At 34.0% G+C, this 24,764-nt stretch overlaps 1 protein-coding gene across 2 annotated transcripts in view; it reads left to right on the plus strand.

Annotated features, from left to right (window-relative positions):
• Positions 1–24,764, plus strand: part of PRKG1 (protein kinase cGMP-dependent 1) — a 1,114,039-nt gene that overhangs the window by 123,519 nt on the left and 965,756 nt on the right. For both annotated transcript variants that reach the window (XM_039871820.1, XM_039871819.1), the window contains exon 2: positions 21,779–21,945. In XM_039871820.1, coding sequence (XP_039727754.1) covers positions 21,779–21,945 — 167 coding nt within the window. The remainder of the gene's footprint in view (positions 1–21,778; positions 21,946–24,764) is intronic.

Consider the following 24,764-nt stretch of genomic DNA (forward strand, 5'->3'; position numbering starts at 1 on the left):
TTATGAAACTTAAAAAACTCTGGTTAGAGTTATGAGTATGGATATCATTTCCCTGTCTAATTTAATTTTTGTTAGACCCAGAGTTACATGTGTACCTAATTGTTTTTACATATGAATTTGAACTCTAAGATCTCTTATTTGCATGGAAATAAATGTTATCCTAATATTTTAAAAATAGATTGCTTATTTTTTTCAGTATCTTTGTGCGGGACATTCAAATAATCTGAATTTACATTTACATGTCTGTTGTGATAAGTTACTTTATCTAGTTTACACCTGTGGCTTTGCTTTGGGAAACTAATGCTGTTTAAGCTTTTAACTCCTAATTTGCAAAGTCAGAGAAAAAAATAAACAATATGGAAAAGTCTTGGCAACAACATGACCCCTAGGCTGAAGAGTCCAAGCTGAGATGTTTGGTGTCTATCTACAGTGATGGCTGGGAACAAAAAATTACAAATCAAATGCATCTAGTTTTCTCAGGTCTGAGAAATAGCCTTATGTAAAATCTTACTTTTAATTGACATGAGAATATATTCTATATTCACAGTAATTGAAATTAAATACATGGTAATTAGAAGTTAGCTTATATTGCCTACTTAATAAGAAAGAATAAGATAGAGTACCTAAAAAAGAACATTACTAGTAATGATGGTTTGCAAGACACCATCATGACTTCCAAGTTTTAATATGACTCTTACTTTTGCTTCTTGGCTATCTGTCGTAGATAGAGTCTTGGTGAATTTTTCACTTTATTTCATAATGATGCTGATGATATTAACATTTCACATTTGTAAGCACTCTGTGACTTTTGACATACTTTTATGCACATCATCTCATTATCTTTACCACTGCCTCCAAGTTTTTAAAAGTAGGAAAACACAGCAAAAGATAGAAACAGATATCTGTCTGCAAAAGCCTGTAAGTCTAATTGAGTGACACATCTCTTTCACTTATGGTTACATTTTAAGATAGAGTCAGGTGAGAAAGTCATGCAAGTCATCTAGGAGAAAGCCTCAGAAGGTCTTCATGAATTTATACTTGCAAATGAGGCAAATTGGACATCTACAAGCCACATTTGAAACAAATATATTTTATTTTGCCAGCAAGACATTTTGAAAATTTAGAAGTTAGTGCCTTTTGGTAGCCAAGTTACCTGAATTCCCACCAATCTCCATTTACTTTCACCTGGATTGTACTCACTCATTTGCGATGACTTCCCTAGTTCTAAAGGAAGGGCCATCTTGTTTCCTAACTCTGGAAAACTCCATGTTCAATGTGAATAGGGCTCCTGGGAGCATCAAAATGTAGGCCTTTCTGAAGACATTGTAATTTTCTCCCTCTAATGTGGTGGATAGAGAGACCCCATGTCTTTGGGTGCAAGTAGAAAAGACTTCAAGGAAGGGGTGATTCTAAGATAGACCTTCATGAACTGACCTCATTGTAATGGCTTTGCTTAGATGGTCTGACTCATAGGAAACAACTGGGAAATTGGGAACCTGGATTGTTTAAAACTTGAGTAAATCACTGCTTGTATTTGCATTACTTAGTCATCAGCCCAATTGTTCAAGTCAGAAGCCTGTGAGTCATCCTAAACCTCTTCTCTTTTCTACCCCATTTGGTTGTTAGGGACTCCTATGGCCTCCCTTTCTAAATATTTCTCCAGTATCCTCTCTACTCTTCATTATTATAGACTCAATTATAGTCTAGGCCTTAATCATTTTATGATTAATTATCTTTCTCCAGTTATGAAACCCCCCTGCCTAAAAGGCTCCAGTGTCTCTCTATAGCATTCAGAATAAACAGAAAGTTCTTTAGCATGACATAAAAAGTCCAATATGGTTTAGTTCCTGCATCTTTCTTTCCATTGTCTCTTGATGTACACTTTAACAAATTGTATATATCATTCTATTTTATGTCCTGTACCTTTGGTCATATTATTCCTTTTGTCTGAAATGTTTCCCCACTTTGCTGGCAATGTCTTATTTCCTTTTAAGGCTTATGTCCAGCATCACCTCCTTAAAGCTTTCCTGGCTCTCCTATGTCAGTGGTCTCCAGCTGGGACACAGTGAGGAAACTCCAAGATTTCATAAGGGAACATTAGACATCTCTTGTGCCCACGTTCACATGCTTTCAGCCCACCTTTTTAACCATTAACCATTGTTGCAATAACCATCTGTGCACAGGTGTAACCTGATAGCATCATGCTCAGCTATTCTTTACCTCTCTTTTCCCCTACCTCGTCCTACTTCTGAGATGTATCTCCTTGTATAAACCTGGAAGGGGATGAGAGTTACTGGTAATGATGGGGAATCCCAGACCAATGGGAGATGAGTGCCAGTATACAAATATTCTCCTCTTCTGTGTCTTTCATAGATGATTATGAGGTCCATCTTACAGGACTCTGTGGAGGGTCCCCAGTGGCATAAGCCCTAGGTGCCACTGCAGTTACTAAATCAATGACTGCGTGAATTGGCACTCTCTTTCTTCTCCTGTTTCTTGGGATCAAGTCCCCTAAAAATTTATTTTCATACAAGCTCTTTTTTCTGTCCCTGTTTTCTGGGAGATACCAGGCTAAGACAAAAGATACAAGAACATGAATATATGTAGAGAAACCAGATTCTCAAATTCCATATGTATTTTCAGAGTTTTTAATTTTATATGTATTCATTTCTAAAGCTGACCTGCTGAGACTATATGTAAAAGAATGTTCAATAAAAGATTTCAGGCATAAAAATATATCTTACCTTCTGTGGGGGAATTAGAATAGAAATATATTTTCATTAAGAAGAAAAGAGATAGACAGTTTCTGAGGTTTACGAATTTATTTATGCACTTTTAAAAATGGATAATACTGGGTGATAAAAGAGTGATACAGCAGTTTATTTTTAAATTTCCATATTAACTCCTTGAAAGAAATTATATCCATTGCAACACTTTCAACTTATGATGAAAAATTTTGGATACCAATTTAAAAATATGAATTGGGCCATATATTTAAAAAAAATACTTTTAGGGGAAATGTGAGCCAAAATCTGAAGACCCTTGGTCTAAACCAGGGGTTCTCAATTGTAGGTCATATTGGAACTACTTAGGGAACCTTGAAAAACTAATGTCTGGGTCCCAGTGCCAGAGATTCTCACTTGATTCATCTGGGGTAGAGCCTAGGACTTTGTCATTTTTTAAAAGCTTAGCAAGTGAATATAATGTTAACCAGAGATCAGCTCCATTGTCCTCGAGTGCTCTACCCCAGCAGTATCCCAGGCATAGCACTTATCACATCATGAAGAAATGTGGCTTAGATGCCTACTGGGGTCACGTAAGATCTACAAATCAGTCAAATGGACCAGATTGTGGAACTGGAATGAATTCGAGAATACATGCTGCATCCAAGGAAAGCAGTTCAGAATCAGTTTCAGTTGACCCTTGCCTTCCTGGAAAGTGGGCCCAGTGATGCCAAACATTCTCTTTTCTTAAGAAAAGCAGGAAATATAGGTTTTTTTTTCTTTAAATGTGAAATACATGATTTTAAAGTATTACCTAAAAATTTTCTCACTTCCTCATCTTTATTTTCTTCTTTTAAAATGTCATTGCAGGCCAGATATAAATGTGAGTCAAATGGCATCCATGGGCCCAGTTTTTCAATCATTGAAAACATTACATGAGAATCTTGCCCTCTAGCCTGTAGTATCTCCAGTACAGGGATAAGATGTCGCTCTTCTCTTTCCTGAAATTACTTGGAATATAAGGGATGAATTGTGTACATATAGAAATGACATTCTTTAAGTTTCTACCAGGTTCTGAAAGAAAATTGGATAGATGAGACAGCCCATCATATCCATTTATAGCTCATTTTCAGTTATTAAAACTATAAAAAATTTAAAACTATTAAATAAATAAATAAATAAATAAATAAATAAATAAATAAATAAAACTTTAAAACTAAAAGTTATTTTTCCTCTTCGTTCTTTATGAAAAGATCATTTTGTTGTTATTCTAGAAAAAGTGAAAGACTATTTATTAGGGAAAAGTTTTGAACTTTCCTCATAATGTCAAAGAAGAGTGAATATACAGATAATATATTGTAGAATTGTACACTTGAAACCTATGTAATTTTATTATCAATGTCACCTCAATGAATTTAATTTAAAAAAGTAAGATTAACAAAAAGATGTTTCATTTATGAAGGGGGATGAACATATCTGACAGAATTTTTATGTCAGAATAATAAATTTTGTTTGTAATAAGTTTTTCCAAGAAATGATTGCATAATCAGATATGCAGCAAATGGCTATTTAGCCTAAAAGAATGCATTTCACCACCATCCCCTTTAGCTCAAGACATAATCAAAAGTCAAAATTCTTGGTAAAATTTATGTGTGGGTTTGAAGTAAAAAAAAATTAACCGAAGCTCTTTTGCATAGGGAGATATTAGAAATACTTCCTTCTAAAGATAAGAGCAGAACTCATACCATTTCTCCTTATTTCCACTTTGGTTCATGTGGGTTTGTGTCTGATTGGTCCAGATAACTAATTAGCTGCTGTCTGCCTGATGCTACTTGCCCTAAGGCAGAGCGGTTCCTGGTTTTCAGCTGTCAGGATGACGAAATATAGATCAAGAAATACATATGTATAGAAAGATAATTTAAGTATATATATTTATTACTTATATCTCATCTATTTTCAAATGAGAATGTCAAAGTAATTTATAATAAAAGACACTATTTAATAAGCTTAGTAAAAGAGACATTGTAAAACATAACATTAAATATCTTATATGTTGCAAAAGTTGTTATCCTAGGGCTGTTTCTTATGTCAAGACTTCCTAAAAGCTCAAGGTTTATTATAAAATATAGTTTTTTTGAAGACATCTCACTGGGGAAACTAGAGTAATTTTGTGAGAGACAGAACTCTGCTGGTCTGATTTCATACAGAGACAGAATATAGACAATCTAGAAAAGTGTTTCTCCATCTGTAGTCTGTGGACATCTGCATATATATAATTTAAAATACTTGTTAAAAAGGCAGATGGCTGGATTCTAACTCAGATCTACTGAGTCCCAATATCTGGGCTGTAGCTTCCATGTCTGCATTTTAACCTGCCCAAATGAACCTTACAGTAAAATTTGAGACATAGAAGAGTGGATGGTTAGAAGTGCTAACAGTTCTCTCTCTTTTCTATGGATAAATCTTTTCTCTAGAGAAATTCAAAGAGGCGGGTGTCAGAGAGCAAATGGTTTTAGTTGTCTACAGAGGATCTGCTCATGTGAGGGAAAATCAACTTTCCGCTACCACTGATCTTGCAGGCTTCTTTGTACCAAGCCCTCCAGCCACCAACACCAGCTACAGCCCCAGCGCCTTTCCAGGAGCCTCACATACACAGCTGTTCTACTCTTACAATGTAGGGCACCTTTCTTTTTTATGCTCTTCATTCACTTCCCCTGCATTTTGATTTGCACTTATGACTTTCAGGTGCCTAAACTATTATCTTATGTTGTGGGATCTTCACAACAATCCTAGAAACAGGTGCTCTTTTCAGATGACATAACTGAGGCTCAATTAGGTTGTACAGTTAGGGTCAAAAAAGTGAGGAAGTAGCAAAAAAGACTCATACTCAGGTCTTTTTACAACCGCTCTGCTTGGGCTACTGCCATGCTATCATTTGCTACCTGGCTTTCTGGAGAAGAATGTAGAGAGCTCTGATTTCTAATACCTTAACATTGCTAATATGAAAAACAAATGACCTAGTTCTTTATTTACTTATCTTCTACAAGCTTTTACACATGATTTTAATATCAAAGGGAGGATATTAAATCCCACCCGTGAATTTTGATGAACAATAATTTAGACTAAAAGATCTATTGCATAAGATAAGTAGATAAGATATGCATTAAAAAGGTAAATGGTACAGGTGTAAATGAGAGAGACAGCACATTGTTAGAGCATTAACTTAAACCCCTTACCCCCCAAAAATCAACAATGTTGTAGCTCTTCTCTTGCTAATGAATTCATTCCTGGGTCTTGATATAAAGCTTTTTATGACTTTTATCTCCTGACTCTCTCATTTAGACTCTAATTTAAAGTGAACTCATGAGAAAACAAAGCTTAAGAACTCAAAGTCTTAAAATTCTGAGTTCAGAATTTTAACGTTACTCAATTTTTTCTTACATCTGCCGTGATCAAAAATTTTAATTGCATTCTCATTGCTTCTAAATTTAAAAATTATTTGTACTTTTAAGCACTTCAATAAAAAGAAGCTAAGGGTTTAATATGCCAGATGGAAATGTCTGCACATTGATGCACTTATGGAAAATTCTAAAATATGTATGCAAGGGTAGGCAGAGTTCTGTCACCTAGATTCCAGACAACCTGTGTAATCTGATCCTGGTTGAACCATCAATTAATTCTGATCTTGTTGGCTTCTTCATTTCTAAAACCAGGTTGAATCTCTATGTGATGATTTCTTGGAAATCTTTTGATTCTTGGAATAATATAGTATTCATTGTAATATACAGTAGACTAGAAAATGCTTTATAATGATACCAAGCATTCTATGTTACTGTAAATTGCCTGGGAATGTAGAAAATTGAGCACATATGACAGGATACAAATGGAAAAATAATAATGAATGTCTTTTGTAGTTCCTCTTTTGTCATATACTCAATTGAATGTGAATCTGTAGACTTCCTATAGAGCTACTTTTAGAACAGAAATGCATATTTCATTCCTTTCCTCTATTAGATATTTAAATAACATCATAGTTATATCTCTGAACTACACTAAGTTCTTATTTAACATCTGGAATGACACACCATTTCCCCTAGAGTCTATAATATTTGGTATACTGTCATAAATCTTCATTAAACTATCATAAAAAGTATTGCCAATTGTAGAAAGGTAGAATATGGCTCAATATATCAATGTATATATAGTCTGGAAATTCCTTTGGGAATGATTAAATTGATGAAGAATTTGGATTTTAGCAGCAATTTAAAAAAATCATTCATTTACTCAACAAGTATTTCTTGCTAGACTTTCATTCCTTGACCATGTTGGGTTTATGGACTCCTGGGATGAGAAAAGATATTGAACAAGAAATTTCAGCATGATAAATTTTATGAAAAGAAAAGTAAAGGGTACTGTGGAAACCTAAAAGAGAGTGAATTCAACTAGTTTGAAGGAATGGATCAGTAGAGACTGGCTGGGGAAAACGTCCCTGATGAATGGACATTTAGCAGAGATCTGAAGAATAGGCAGATAATGAGCCCAAAAACAATTCGAGGAAACTATATTTTAACCATAATGAATGGCTTATTTGTAGTTCTTAAAGGAAGAGAGAGTGTTCTTTTTGAGATATTAAAAGAAGACTAGTGCAGTTGTAGTACAAATCCTAAAAGGAAAATGGAGCATGAGGTAGACCAGAACTTGAGTGGGTTTGAAAGTCAATGTCAAGATGTTGGTCTTATTTAAGGGAAGATATTTAAGAGTTTTAAAAAGGGGTGAAGTGAAAATCAGAGAACATAATTGGAGTTGTATTTTTTTAATAACTTTTTATTTTGAAATTGTTTAAGTCTCATAAGAAATTCATGTACCTTTTACCCAGTTTCCCCTAATGATAATATGTTATATGTTATTAGAGTGTAGTGTAAAAACCCAGAAATTTATGTTTGTACAGTGTTATTAACTCGGGTGTAGACCTTATTTGAATTTCTCAGTTTTCACACGCATATTTTTGTGTTTTGTTATGGTTTTGTTTTTAAAATTTACTACACCATGTAGAAAAGACTGGAAGGGATTAAGTATGAAAGCAGGGGACCAATTTGGAGATTGAGAAGTCTCTAAATCAATTCCTAAATGGAGTTGATAGATGAAGGTACCTTAAACTAGAAGTGGCATGGAGATGACTAGAAGTGGATAGATTCAAGAAACATTTAAGAGGTAGACATGTTCAGTGAGCCTTAATGACTGGTTATGGAGTGCGAGGGAGAGGATGAGGTCAAAGATGACCTCTAGACTTCTGGTTTGAGCAACTGGGTGGATAGTGATGTTACTGGTTAAGGTTCAAAGTTCCAGAAGAAAAGCAGATTTGTTCAAAAGAAGATGCATTCAGTATGACTATGGTGAGTTTGAGGTACCTGTGTAAGCAAGAAGCCTTTCAGCTAGAGCTCTAGATATAGATTTAGGCATTGTCAGCATGGAGATAGTAGTTTTAGCAAGATTATCTAAGGAGAGAACATTAAAAGAGAAGAAAAAAGGCTTAGAATAGAGCCCCAGGAACTGTAAATGTTAAGTGGGTTGACAAGAGTCAAGGTTAGAGAGGGAAAAGGAAGAGGAAGAGGAGAATGGAGATAGAGAGGGGGAAGGGAAGGGAGAATAAGAAGGAGGAAAGAGGGGAGGGAGAGAAACAGAGAGATAAGGAAACTTTGATATATAAGTAAAGGAAAAAGAGTGTTTTAGAGAGTAAATATCCTGGTAACAGAATTCTGTCTCTGACTCCATGCGAAGTCATAATTGAGAAGTTTCTTGTGATTCTCTGTGTACTATTCTTTTATTTTTAAAGTTTAGTATTTATAGTTTTGTAAACTCATCTTCAGGATAAAGGATGATATTTTCCGCCACATTGTTTATGTTTTTCAAAATGTTATTTTGGATTGACAATACTTGAATGTGCCATATTGGTTACTGGTTAATTTTTTAAAAAGTGAACAGAAACTTAAAAACGAGAGAAAAACACTGGTAAAATATGCATAAAAGCTTAGGTTTAACAAACTCCAAAATATTTTTACATGTTAATATGTAATTAAAATATATTTCTCATGGTATGACATGTATATGACAGTACATACACAAATTCTTGGGTCATTCATGCCTTAGGCCAACTGAAATTAAATTTTGGGGTTGGATCCTAGGTATCTTTAAAAAGATCTTCTCAGTTTACTCTGATGCCCCAGTGTGTGTGGAGAATGATTGGAACATGGAATTACTCTGATAATCTTAGGTGAGAATGTTCTAAATAATGATTCAGAGAAAGATATGACCTAGTAGAAACCTTATTGATACCACTATAAGGAAGGACATGCTAAATAAGTTGTCCTGAAAGAAAAGTAGCAGCAGGTAAATAAATAGAAGACATGACATTTGGAGTTTACCAACTGAATTGGGAAGTGGTCCTCACAAATCCTAAAGGGATTCGAGATTAAAATTAGTGAGGCAAGGGTTCAATTTATAGTAGACTTAGGCTATGACAAGTTGAGGGATGAGTTCAAAAGAACACATTGCAAATAACATCTCCTAAGTCCATTTAATATTAGATGGGTATAAAAGGTCATACCCATTTAACAGGTAATCAAAGGCTGAGCCAAGGCTTTAAAGGAATGATGCAAGAAAATGTTGGCGATTAAATGTAGTAAGAAGAAATGCATTTGGGTTTTGCTAAAAGTATGACAGGTAACCATAATAGGGTGAAAGTTACTTCGGAGACTTCTATTAGGAAAGGAGGGAGCATATTGGTGGTTTGTATAATGTACTATGGAAACTGTGGGTGTATCAGGGAGAGGATAAGATAACTATCTGCCAAATTTAGTACAAGTTAGCAATGGAGCATCTGGTTCCATAAATTTAGGCAGAATTTTCAGTGGCCATGAACTGAGTATGGATAAACAGGTAGCTTAGAACATCATCATTTTTCAAAAAGTGGATTAAAATTGTAATTAAAAGTATATACTTTTGACTTACGTATTTACCCCTTCCTTGTTTTCAAAAGAACTTAAGGTAACTAAGAAGCTGGGTTTAATGACTGAAATTATCTATGAATGTAAGGAATAAATAATAAACATTATACTAACTTTAATAATAGTTGAAAGTGAAATGAGGTATTCATTTTATTAACCATGAACAAGCCTTTTTTTTACTGACATTTAGAACTTCTAAATACTATATTTGGTACAGAAATCTTAATGATCTTCATGGTGCAGTCATTTCTCTGAATGGTGTCATTTACAATATAATTCTCAACTTAGGAAGTAAATAAAGAGGAGGGTAATGAGGCTTACATGATGTTGAGTGAGTCAACGTATGAATAATATTGAGTCACTTTCATGTTCTCTGTTGCCTGCCTTTTTGCTTAATGGTTCTTTATCTGCAGTAACTTGGTATGAGAATCAAATCTGTTAAACAAGTTTCTTGTATGGATTATTTTGTCAGGTTGCTAACGAGTGTATTTCTTGTACACTGAGAAATCCTTCTCACTCCAAAGATGGCAGTCTAACAAATTGGTAGTTACAAAATAGTCGTGGGGATATAGAGTATAGCATGGAGAATGTAGTCAGTCGTATTGTAATAACTATGCATGGTGCCAGATGGGTACTGGATTTATCGGGATGATCACTTCATAAGTTATCTAAATGTTTAATCACTGTATTAAAAGAAGAAATTTTAAAAAACCACAAAGATGGCAGTCTGAATTTGATTTAATTTATGTTGATTGCCATTTTGCTCTGATAACTAAGGAGGAATCCAGGTTCTTAAGATATTGATAATTTTTTAAGAAATAATGTGAATTTCTCTCTATATAACATTATCACAATAAACTTTGCAGACTCTAATACATATCTATTTTTGTCTGTGTAGTTTATGTGTGTCATCTATGTTTTTTCAAATGTGGAAGATGACAGTAAGTCTTATTGGCTTTCTTTTAAGTAATTATGTTTCCAAGTAAGTTTCAGTTATTGTGATACTCTTATGCTTAATGTAACCTGAAGAGTAAAATCATAGTAAAGGTATTTTTAAATTTGACACAATGGAGAGCAATGCTTATTATTGCCAAACTAAAGCACAATATTCATTTATAATAAATGATTGACTCATGCCAGAGATAGACCAGTGATTTAAAACTAATCATATTAGAAAATACACCTCTGGTGAGAATCAAAAGAAAAAAATAGACATTCTTTCTTCTTAGAATGCTTCCTTCTCATCACCTCCCTGATTTATACTTCCCTATTTCTGGTATTTCTCAATCTCTTTTGTGAGCTCCTCTCCATGGATCCACCCCTGGATTTGTTTGGTCTCCTGTAACCTCTCCATGTTTAAGCTATCTTAGTCTACACCACCAATGTCTATTTGGTTGCTTAAACTGGAAACCTATGACTGCTCCCTTCTTTCATCCCGTTTAATCTACTAGTAAGTCCTAGAGCTTCAACCTGCAAAATATACTTTTAATTTGTTCATACTTCTGCCCATATCTACTGTCACTCTCCTAATCTAAGCCATCATCATGCTTGCTTAAAAATAGTTGCAATAGCATCTTTTCTGAGCTTTCCTTCCCCTCTCCTTCCATCTGCAATTGTCCCAGTTCATTCACTGAAATATATAGTGCTCTTTTAAAATATATCAGACCATGTCACTATCCTTGATTCACCCTGTTAACGGCTTTCTATTTCCCTAGTTTTTTCCCCACAATCCACAAGGCCCCATCTAAACAAGCCCCAGCTTATGTCTCTAAATTCATCTCTAGCCATCCTTTCTCTTATCAGAAGTCAATAGCTCACAGGGACTTCCTTCTCCAAACACAAGCCTGAAAACATTGTGTTCTATTTGCTTCAAGTGTCTTTCTCTCAGATCTCCTATGGAATGGCTCATCTTATCCTTAAATCTCAGCCTAAATATTATGTTTACAGACAGGTCTTTATTTCAGATCCCAAATAATTCTTCTGACATACCTGGAACAGCATGGTCTTGATATTAAAAGGACCGTGGGGTGGAAGTTGAATGATACAGCAACCATTTTCCTAACTAGGAGGGCCGATTTGTGTTTGGGAGTTTTCACCGGGAGGATAATATGAGATAACATGTACAAAAGCACCTCAATTAAAAATACTCAAAAGACTTTCTCCTAAGCAGCTCTCTTTGTACCTAGACTCTAGCCACTAGGAAAGGTAAAGTGTCATTATGGATTACTTCCCCCTATTTACTTTCCTTCATCCCTTTCCCTGCTCTCTTCATCCATTGTGGAGAGTGACAAAAATGTAGAAACCGTGGAGGGTTTAGAGGGCTTGTGTGTGTAGAGGGCTTGTCCAACAATCCCCACATCTTTAATAGTACTTTTACATCTGTGGATTAGGTCAGAACCTGACCACTCCATGAAGAAGTCCCCTGAATTCCTGGGAACCACTGCTCCAGGAATATTCTGGAAGCACTGCCTCCGGTCTGCCCTCTGAATCCTCTTGTTCCATCTAGTTGCCTCAGATTGAAGACCCAACGTTGGGCTCAGTACTACCTGAATTCCCTTTGGATTCATTCTTTAAGCTATTTATCTCTAGACCTCACTTTTACTCAGTACCCCACAATCTCAAGAATCAACCCTCCTCCCTTTTATAGTCTGTCTCTGACTTCTGGAATCTCAGCCTGGCAAAGCCCTTACATTCCCCCTTTGGCCGGAGGCATTCAGACAGTGTTAGATTGTGTACCTGCAAATGTGTTGTTTGCACTTCAAATATATTTTGTGTTATAAACCTCGTGCCTTCTGTATTTATTTATTATACTCATCTCCTTGGCTTCACGGCCTGCCTAAACTTCTTTATGGCTTCTCTGTTTCTCTTTGTCCTTCTCTCACTGATGGTTGTGACCTTATTTTATAAAGGATACATTTTTTTGGACTGATTTTTCAGATTTGTAGGTATAGCTTACTTCCATAAATACTTTACTTGTGTCAGCAGCAACTCTAGGTCACTTTTTAAATCACTTTGTGAATAATTTTGGTTGTGTTATAAACCCATGAATCACTGTTGCTTGTATTTACCTGCGGTGGCTGAATTTGAACTGAGAATTGTTGTTTTGGAAAAATATTAAATATTAACTATTTGTCCCCGAAAGAGACAAATCTTTAAAGGACAGCATGGTACAAGTAGATAAATAGTGGGTTCAAGTTATAAAATCGTATTCATTTACCTTCCTCCTTTCCTCCCTCCCTTTTTTCCTACCCTCTCGGTTTTTTTTAGTAAACATTTAAGGTAGCTAACTCATTAGATTATAAATCATAAACCATTATACTAACATGTCTTGTTAAGTTTATAAATCCTACATATTAGATTTCTACTATAATAATATAGAAAGCATTTAATGTTTAGTATCTTATTTCAGACTTCTTTGAAATATATCTATATTATAGGTCATTAATTACATTAATTACAAAATGGTGCCATTTTGCAGTTTTTCTTGGAATGTTATGTGTTTATTCTGTAAATATAATGAGTGCCTCCATTTTATTTTGAAATAAGTAATATTTATTAGGTAATATTATTATATAGCTATTACCTAAATTGATAGTAAATTTTCGTATACTTTATTTCCCCTCTATATTTGTATATCAAGTCCATCTGAGGCAAGGTTTGTATGAAGTGGGGAGAGGGAGAGAGAAGTGGAGGAAGAGAGAGGGAGAGAAACAGAGGAAAAGAGGAAGGGTGTGTGCTTACGACAGAGAGGAAAAAACAAATATGAACACACTGGAATCCAAATAAGGTGAATTTTATTCCTGAGTTCAAGAGGTGTTTCTGTATTAGAGGTTATCTTTCTATTAAGGCCATAAAACATGCTCAAACTTCTGCAATGTGGAGAATGAATTAGATCAGAAAGAGAATCTCTCTGAATGAACCACCATAGAATTTTTAAACCATAGAATTATTGTCAAATGGCAGTAGTTCCCTGCTGATACTGGTGCAATGGATTTGTTCAGTCTTTGTCTAAGAAAGTTTGTACATTAAAATGGCTGAAAGTGTGAGAGAGAGAAAAAGAGAGGGAGATTGATAGAGAAAGAGAGAAAGACAGAGACAGAGACAGAGAGAGACAGAGACGGAGACAGAGACAGACACAGAGACCATGAATGTGTGTGTAATGAAGGAAGGTCTGAAAAGCATTTATTTCAGACTGATAGTCAGTAGACCAGAGTTCTACTCTAACCTCTAACACGAACTTCTCAGGCATCTAACCCCTTTGTGCCTTTGTTTTCTTATCTGTCAAAAAGGTATGACAATAGTATCTGTTCTACCTACTGCACAGTTTGTGACAATGGTAGGATGAAATGTTAGATGAGGATTTGGTTCAAAAGCATGAAATACTCTATGCAGATAAAAGGTCATATTTTTCAAACAGAGCACTCTTTTGCAGAATTAGAGATAAGTGAGAAGAACATTTGCTTTTGGATTTTATAATTGGGATGCTATATTCAAATTATCAATACAATTTAGCATTGTGGGCTCAGAAGTCAAACAATTTAGTAGAGCGTGGCTTAGAAGTCAAATAGATTTATCTTTGAATCCTAATTCTAACTGTCATGTAGTAGTCGCATGATATTGGACAGGTTATATAACTCCCTGAGCCTCAGTTCCACCCTGGCTAATATAGCAAGTCAGTGTGAGACTTAAATGAGGTAAGGCTCTTTGTTGGGAAACATAGAGTAACAACTTAGCAAATATTAGTAGTAGTAGTAGTATTACTACTACTATGATGATGAATCATGTTGTAATTATTGTTAATTTTTTACTTTCATTAAGAAACCTAGGAACCACAGAGCTTTTACAACTAAGAGCATGATTGTACAGTTTTTAAATTTTAGTTATTTAAAAATTTTCTCAATATATATGCTGTCTCTCTTCAAGAAGACTCAAAGTGTCTAATGTATTAAAGCCTAATGCAAACTAAGCTGTTTGGAGATGAAATTGAACCAAGTTCATCAAGTTCATTATCTGCCTCCTAGGACCTGCATGTCACTGTAACGAAGCTAAATATGGCCTAATTTTCTGGAAGCATCACCAGAGGAAATAATGATCTAAGCCATAATTTTCAGCCAAATGAAAGTAAACACATTTTGGGGCAAACAAATGTAAAGTAATTTAAAATGTAAGATAATTTATCCCAGAAATTAAATATGAGAAGCATCTGAACAAAAAAACTTTTCTAAAGTGATTATTTTGTGATCAATTTTAAAATCAAATCATTGTAGTAATTGAGATGACAATGTATAACACATGGTAATTAAACACACTGAGTTTCAATGGACTACACAAAACATCACGGTACCCAATTTGTGCCCTGTAGGCAGGGTCACCCTGAATGGTAGGGAACTTAAAGGATGCTCATTGTGTGATCATGTTGACCTTGCTGAAAACAAGTGAATTCTAGGAGAACTCAATTGTTTGTGTATTTTGAAAGATAAAAAGTTGCTTCAAAATATCATATTGCAATATGCAAAATGCTATTTTTTCCCCAGTCATTGCTCTGTTTTGTAGTTTAAATATCTAAACTTCAAAAATAGAGTTAATTCATAATTCATCAGACCACAGGGTTTTTACATTCTATAATGCAATGTGTATGGTCTTATTCTTACGGGGGGGAAAAAAAAACACTTTATGGTACTTCTCTGAAACTCCACAGTTCTACTTCTATGATGTGAAAGAGGAGCTTATAGGACAAGAGTTTGATCAGGGCTCTGTTGGAGAATGCCCTATTTTAAGTTAGGATGACTAGTGTGAAGTAGCTGTAAAATATATCTCTGGAACACTGAATGACTTGAAGAGCTGAATGAGAGAATTCAATCCTGACTTTTTGGGTGTTGATGAATGCCTACAAAGAACAATAATTTTATTTTCCTTAATTAGTACAAGTCTACTCCATCTGTTAACATCTAACCAGTGATTTCAAGAGCTACTTAACATTGTTCCTAGTCAATGAGAATAAGGTGAGCGTGTTAGTTAAAAAAAAAAAAAAAGGCTTAAGGGATGTTTGAGCAAACAAATGTTTTTTGTCAGAGTTATAATATCTGAATTTCATTCAGATGTTCATTTATTTTAGAATTTCATTAAAAAAGTTAATCCAGGAATGGCGACTGAAAATTATTTATAATGCGCATAATAGACAAAGGTTTAATATTGTCAGTCACCTAAGAGCAATGTTGTTATCAAATATTTTGGCTCAGTGATTCTCGTGTTTTGTATCAAATACCAATTATAGGCATGAATGCTACAAATACTTTTGATTTCTTCATGGCTATTTTTGCTCTAAGATTTGGATAGCTATAGCAGAGTTGGTTGATATGAAAAAAGTCTGAAACTTGTTAAAAACTGATTTTCAGTTTTGAGGAAATAGCTAAATTGGCCAATAGCTTTGCGGGATTAAATTTTATCTTTAAAAAATGTGAGCTAATTGATATTTCTTAGCTCTCAGCTAGCTTATGCCTCCTACAGAGTTCATTCAGGAAACCTCTTAGGCAAGAAATAGGACCCACTGGGCAGAATCTTAACAGTAGAGGCAGTGAGAGGCCTACTCCAAGAGATTTTCTTGCTTATAGGTTATTAATGAAATATTTCACAGTAGCTAGATAGAGTTATCCTGCTGCAGTGACTCCTGGAATTAGAAACTCTTAAGGGGTCTTGCAATGACTTTATCTGAGTGAAAGAGCTGTAAACTGTCAATGAGAGTTTGGACTCCTGAGTTACCAACTGCAGAGACTATACTGTATGTAGATAAAGGTGACCTTGAAACTACATTTACTGTTTCTACTGACATTTGAACTTAAAAATGACCACTGAGAGCTAAAGAGATTTAGTGAGTTTTTTTTTCAATCGAAGAGTTGATAGTGGAAGTTTTCTGCATTTTCGAGTTACTTTAGCTGATTTTCATTATTAGTAATAATTTATAGCTTTGATTATTTTTTAAAGTATCTGGGAGTCTTTGTCAAATGAAGAGATCAGATATTAATTTTTCATTAATATCGGTTTGGGACATATTTACTATTGCCTGGTATTTGTTTGGAGGAGACTAAAGAGAAGCTGTGAATGGAAAGAGTAACTTTTCAGCCTCTGGAGATAGATTGAAATTGAAGATGAGACCCCATTTTCTTCTAATATGTAAAAGTTGCCTAAGAGTCCGAGTAAAGGGAAGATTTATGAGACAGTTCCAAAAAGTTTCAATTATAAGAATTTCTTCTTAACATAAAAAGTTATGCTTTTAGTATTCATTAATTGATAAAATGCATGACAGAAAACCTCTATGACCTCAGTAACATTTAAAAATAAATTTATATTATATATTCTTTATGTCTGATATAGTACCTATAAATTATGCCTTCTCTTATAATCCTTCACTGGATTCCTAAAGCTTTAGAATAAAATAAAACTCTTTATCACAGCTGTCAAGGCCCTATAAGACATGGTTCCTGCCTAACTTTGCAATCTCACTCTCCTATCCCCTTCCTTCTTGCTCACTCTATGATTTAGCCACACAGGTCTAATTTCTGACCCTCGAACAAATCAGGCTCATTTTGACCTCTGGACCTTTGTATTTGTCTTCCTTTTTTTTTTTTATCCTTTTCTTTTTTCTGTTTCTTCCTTTCTTTCTTTCTTTCTTTTTTTAACCTAGAATGCTCTTCTCTATGTTCTTTGCATGGCTGGATTCTATCAAAAGTGCTCAGCTCAAAGAAGCCTCCTGACCACCCAATCTGAAATAGCCTTCCCACTCTTTGAAATAACACTAGTGCTAAGGAGATATTGCTAGCCTACTATATGATAACCACAGTGTAGATTATTCTTTTATTAATGTTGAGAAAACTAGTGAAGCTGTTTATTAATAGTGAATAATACTAGCTCCCTTCTTAGAGAAGTAGGTGCATACTTCCCTATACTCACCTTAGGATTGCCCATTTTTATCTAAGAAATTGTGTAGACAAACAATTTCTATCATTTTTTTTTTGCACCTATTTAGGAAATGTCTCTGCAATAAGCAAATGGAGAAGTGGACTTTCCAATTCATTTTCTTAAAATTGAAAGTTTGGAAGAACTATTGCTAATCCTGGCATTAAATTATTTGGGAATATTATACCACTAAAAGAAATTTTTGAATGAGGAAAGGATCATCGTGTTGGTTGCAGCATTTATAAATTAAGGCACACTAAACTCTTAGGGTGTTAGAAAAATAATCTATATCCAGTGATGTGCTGGAGCCAACTCATACTGGCTCATATAAGAACTGCTTGTTAAATTTTTAGGAATTTTGCAAGGAGGTTGACTTTGCATTAGTAGCTTGATTTGGCTATGGTGGGAGTATTTATACCATGGATGTTGGCACACACTACCACCAGAGCTTTTTTTTTTTCTGGAAAGCCAGTTTATCAGCACATTATTAAAAATAGCTGATATTTCAGAGGCTGGCAATTTGATGATAACAAAGAATAGGTCTAGTGTGAAATAACCAAGTTACTTTTATGGGTATTTGGATTTAAAAAGCCACAAATTTGGGCATGGAAAAAAAAAAGTCTTTTATTTCTTTAAATAAATTATTTGTTCATAGAAGCAGATAGGAAGGATCAAAAATCAAGATTTTTATATTATGCTGCTTACACCTCCCAGGTCAGGCTGCTGATTCCTTGCAAAATGTTGTTAAAACATAACTCTGAGTTAGAGCAGATAGTCAACTTCTGAAATTTGTGATAGCAGCTTTCCCAAGCCTCCATACTGATAACAAACTTAACTGATCTCATACGCAGCATCACATCTTAGTTACAGTGAGTGTCTTAGACTGCTTCTTCATGAAAAGAAAAAATTCAAGAAGAGTTTGGTGGAGGCTCTGACTATAGTCTATAATATTGGAGACCAATGTGTTGACCTAAGGTTTTAAGCTCTTAGTGGGAAAGGACTTAATGGAAAATTACACAAAGGGCAGGTCTTTAAGTATTACTGACAAGAACATCTTTGAGTTACACTACACAAGATGCAGAGATTTCTGTCTTGCTGTCAAGGCAGAGATAGATTGTATGTGACATTTCAGAGGCAAACATTATTGGACAATACCTGTATGAAAGGATAAATGATAAGACATAGATCCTATATCTTAGGATCTATGTTTTAAAGTGACACAAAATTTTATATGAAAGCCTCTAGTTTGTTTCTTCAGACTTGACATCAGATGTTCTTCATTTAACATGAAGTTTGAGGAGCAAGATCATCCTGAAATTCCCTTCTTCTTTCTTTCCACCCCACACTTTTGATAAGCACTAGAAAATTTGGATAATTCTAAGGGATTGTGTTAGACCTCATTGTTTCATCTTTTTGATGTGTTCCTAAAATAGGTTAATAGTATTGTTTATGAGAAGAGAGAAAGTGGCTTTCCTCAATTATCTTTGTACTGAACTAATTATTTTCTTGGAAGAGAGCTTTATTTCTAATCTTGCGGCATTTCTAGGGCTTAGATTTTTAATGGAGCACTATTAATATTTCCCAAAGGATAAGATACCATCTGTAGCTAAACATGCTGGGATTCTGAGATTGATAACATCTAGTCTTTGCTATATTAGAAAATATAAACCCATTGAGGGTCTCATTCTCTGACCCAAACAAAATAAAGGAATTTTTAGTGAAGAGAATATTATCAGTTTGATTAAAATTAATTTCCTGAAGATCAAATAAGTCCTGGTGTTTGGGAAAATAATCCTAGAACAATAGAGCTCAGAAGTCACTGTAAAGGTGTTACTGAGGTTCTTGAGTTCAGGAATGGTGAGGATAATTAAGAAGGGAGATCTCATTAAAATCATAGGTGGAGACACAGTTTTACATCTTGTATTGGAGATTCAAGAGAAACAACTCTTTGCCTCAAGAGACATAAAGTTTTGGCAAGCCTGATTTAAAAAAAAAAAAAGGCTTTAATAGAAGACACAACTAAATAGCCCTGACAAATTAAAGTAAATTTTCACAAATAGACTGTTTAATTAGAGCCTATTCTGAAATCCTTAACCACTGGCTGGCCACCCATCACCATCTCTTTATTTGATGATAATTTCTGCCATTAGTATTTAAATGCAGGCCAGGTGAAAGAGAATCTATTAAAAAGAATAATATTGAATATACCAATAACAGTATTAAAGAAGTAATAGATTATTATTTTTATTTTTCTTCATAGTACTTTTTATATACTACCTTTATTATTAAAATTTTCAATATAAAAAAGCATTCCCGTTTTAGAAAATTTTATAGAGAAATGTAGAAAAATAATATAATTCTGTCACCAATGGCAACCAATGCCAACATTTTATTTCCTTCTGATATTGTTTCAAGCCATAATTGTATATTCTGTTTCTTCCTTTCCTACTACTGCTGCTGCAATTAATATTACTACCACCTTTATCCCTACCATTTACTGAAAGTAACATTATATTTTCACTGGTCCTCACATATAGTTCCGCCATTTTACAAATGAAAAAATGGAAATTCAGAAAAGTAAGACAACCTGCTCAAGATTTAATAGGTGACAGGGCTTGGATTAGGCCCCAGATATATCTAATAACTTCAAAGACTATTTTCTTTACATTTTATCATACACATACTTTCTTATCCTAAAAGTAATAGTTTCCTGCTTTTTCACTTAAAAATAGTATAAGAATTTCCCCATGCCATTAACACTCCTCATAAACATAATTTTAATTGCATTATAATAGTACATTCTAAGAATATTTTTCATAATGATGACTTTTCAATTGTTTCCATTTTTTTATGTAGAACTTTTCATTACTTAAAGCCAAGTCATTAGAAACATAAGGTGTGAAGGCTAGCCCAATTAGACTGAGATCTAGATAAGAAGCCACCCAAAAGTGGGCAGGGCTCACTCTTTAGTCAGCATTCACTGCTGCAGCTCATTTATCTGAAAGCCACTTGCTAAGCAAATGTGGACAGAAACCAGATTGTAGTCAAATGTTTTTCAAGTTAAGGCTTTTAATATAAAATCCCAAACGTGTTGCTTCCCCTCTAGGTAGCTAAGGTTTTGCTTTTCGTCTTCCCTAGTTCCTGACTTCCCTGTCAGTATTCTGATTGTGTTCCTCCTGACAAAACATATTTTGATTTCTATTCGCTTTGATTTCTGTTTCCTCAGGAAGTCATTTGGAGCTTATTATCCCAGTGAATCAAATTATCACCATCTTTTAAGTTCTGCAAAACTTTCCTGTTAACCACTGAATCTCAATTCTAGAATTTGTAAATATCTTTCCTGCTGACTACTTGTTTAATCCTATGTCTAAATCATGTTGTGTTTGAAACAACTTGTTCAATAGATTTTTATCTTACCGATTAACTCAATTTTAGTTGTTTGAAGAAATATTCTCTACAGAATGATGAGGTATGGATAAATAACTGTCATGTTTCTACCAGTTGTCTAAATAGCTAATTAAAAATCCAATTGTTACCATTTTTTTTTTAGTCCAAAAAATGTCTTGATCATCAATATTGCAACCATTACTGTGATAGATGCTGGGCCTACATTAGAGAAAACATTAAAAATTATCCCTTTCCTCATGGAGCATAAAATCTAGTGCAAGAAGCATAATACATCCAGATGTTCTTTTATAATATCTAAACATAATAATAATGGTATTTGTTCTATAGCATTTTGTATTTTGTTTGTATTTATTCTTAAACTAAGTTGAAAACTCTAACTTAAAATGTTTGTCCATTGGTTTTTCTACAAACTTTGTGGTTAAAAAAATTCTAAAAACAATGGGATTCTAAGATTTTTCTTGTTTGCTTGTCATATATTCATCAAATGGTAGTTTACTTAAAGGAAATTTCCTCAGTGCCTTTCTTGTGGCCATAGAATTACTTTGTTTTCAGGTACTTAAGAAAATTATTGCATTCCTAACAAGAAAATGTATTTGTAGTATGCTAGAACACTGTATAGCTTTGCTTAACCTCACAAACTATGAAAGCACTTACTAGATGTGCCATTAAACCTTCTCTCCCTTGCCTTAGGTCCAAGGATCTCATTAAGGAAGCCATCCTTGACAATGACTTTATGAAGAACTTGGAGCTGTCACAGATTCAGGAGATTGTGGATTGTATGTACCCAGTGGAGTATGGAAAAGACAGTTGCATCATCAAAGAAGGAGATGTGGGGTCACTGGTGTATGTCATGGAAGGTAGGGTTCGTAACCCTGATCTTTTGACATTTACTTATTCCCCTTTATTTTACCATCCTATGTCTTATGTCCTCAAAGATGACATAAGACAATTCCATTTTTCCCTTTTGTTTTGAAAAACTGTTGAATGGCATATTAACTGCCTAATTAATATGAGTGATAGTTTGTTTTTATAAATTTTGCACAAACTAAGATAGAAACTGCTTTGACAAAAATTAAGGCATGTATTGTGTAAACATGTCTTATGTTTAGGTAAGTTTTTATAATGTGTATTGCTAACTTGGAATTTATAATGGCATGTTTTCTTTTTGTGGGAAGAAGGGAACCTGAAATAATGACTGTTGATTGGCTTTCAGTTAAAGTCATTAAAGTGACCATAATCTTATAAACCGATGTTGATCTGACCCAGTTCAACCAATTCAAAGTAACTTGGCTGATCTTGTGCTAATATCCTTATGTCAAAATAATTAAACAAACAAACAAACAAACGAACCCTATTCTTTAAATTTTTATGAGTGGTAATTGAGGAAATGTTTCATTGTTCAATTAGCCTTTTTATCAACACCATTCAATCTTCTCAAAATTTAGATAGCAATATTCTTGATATCGATGGATGGATTCTTTTTTATCTGTGAACATTAACATTTATAAGGATATACCATAGCAACAGTGGCTGAATATGATAGAGAGGATTTTTCATACACTTACTTGTAATCAAGACATTCAGAAAAACACCCAACAAGTTTACATGGAAAATCAGTCCAATTTTTCTTGTCTCTCTTTGGTAATGAAGTTTTCTTTATAAAATGCTTGTTTAACATGTGCCTTAAGTAATTTTTATTTTAGCCTGGGCAGTGTTCCAAGTATTATTGCATACCTAAGTGCCAACATTTATCATCATTTTAACAAAAGAGAATAGTCATATGGTAAGACTTTACTAATTAGGATAAGTGGGGGAAAATCATCCGGAGGTAGTATAAATATATTATCATGTATTCTCAAGCAAAATGAATTATTTGACTTTCAGATACTTGAAATTGATGACTAGTAGAAGTTTCAGTTTCAAGTTTTGATCAGAATTGTTTGATATTAGTTTAAGGCAGCTATGTAAGTAAATTAAGTTGTAAAGGCTATTTACAGTTTAATTATGTTTCAAATATATAAATGCCTCTTACAAAATACTTGAATGCAGTTTACTTTCCTAAACAAATAGACATCAGCCTTAATTATGTAAAATTTGTTAATATCCTTATACCCTTGGCCTCCCTCTTTTTTTTATCATAAAAGTAAACTGCACTCTACCGTCATCCAAAATAAAACAAATTTTGATTTACTGATTCAGATTGGTGATGTGAATGATATACCTTTGGGAACCTAATCTAATATTTTCATGAAAAATGTCTAATTCGTACCCATTAACATGATTCATTTGCTTAGAGATACTGGTTTTGTCTGTTTTCTGTGATCATTCTTGTAAAAGCAGATAGATTACATTTTTTTCATTGTGGAAGATGGTAGATTTTATTTTCTAAAAATGACAAGTGTGTGTTTCATGTTCTTTGGCCATTGGCTAGTTTAAGTTAAACTTTTAAATCATCAACTTTTTTTCATGAAATGCTTTTTAATGGTAATAGCTTTTAGTAAGTACTTACATGTGCCAGGTACTGTTTAATCACTTTATGAAGATTAAAATTTTAATCTTCATAACAATCTGAAGAGGTAGATATTATATTACTTAAATGTTAGTAGATGAGAAACTGATGTGTGGATAAGTTAAATAACTTGGCCAAGATCATGCAAACATTATGTTCTGGTGAAAATCATGGCCATTTGGCTCCAGGGCTCCCATACCTAATGTCTGGGCAGTATTAACATTCAAAGAATACAGATTAGAAGGACTATCAGTACACATTTATTATATAGACCCCAGTTTGGGAAGCTCATATAAGATACACAACATTAAACCATTGGATTAAAAAAATAGTTTTGATTACTTGCAAGAAAACAATAGAATTGCAACAATTTAAAAAGAAAATAATCTAGATGTTTCCTATAAACACCTTTTAGGTTTTCCTGCCTCCTTTGAACATGGAACTGCTTACCGACCTTTCTACTGATTATCTCACATCCTTTCCTCTCTTATTAGTTCCTTTTTTCTTATTGAAAAATGGCTGTGGTTTGGCTTAAACTTAGTCAACCTCTGTGTCCTTATTGTTTAGGACTAAACTCTGCTATGTACCTTGAAAGCCTTATTTTTTTCTGCCTACAATCAATAGTATTGATTTTATTTTTTTCATAGGTTTAAACAAAATAAAGAAGAAACAATTCTTTCAGCTCATCATCCAGTGAATATTTTAATAGGACTTTTGTGTGCTTACTCTAAGTGATCTGTGATTGTTCACATCAACTCTCAGTGACTGGCCACACGATTCTGTTAATTGCACTGAGATTTCACTTTTGTCTCTGAAGACTGGTCATCTGTTTCCTTTTCCAGTGAATTGGTAAATACTAGGGCTACCTGTTATGCTGATGTCCATCACTATTTATTCATCAACATGGACTTGAATTATGCTAGCCACCATTAATAGTAAACTTACACAAATTCATACTGCAACTTCTACTCCCCCTACCTCAAAAACATTTTTCCTGTCTTTATATAATTAAATGATATATTGAAAGGGGACATCAAAGAAGGATTTTCTGTAAAATTGAACGTTAATGATGGGCCTCACCATGTCAGTTGGCATTCAAACACTACCTGACAGTGTGAAGAAATGGAATGTACTTTCATATAAATGAGCCCTCAGTAAATTTAACGT

This window comes from Pteropus medius, unplaced genomic scaffold (genome assembly GCF_902729225.1).
Source record: "Pteropus medius unplaced genomic scaffold, Ma_sr-lr_union100, whole genome shotgun sequence".
In the NCBI taxonomy this organism is placed as follows: Eukaryota; Metazoa; Chordata; class Mammalia; order Chiroptera; family Pteropodidae; genus Pteropus; species Pteropus medius.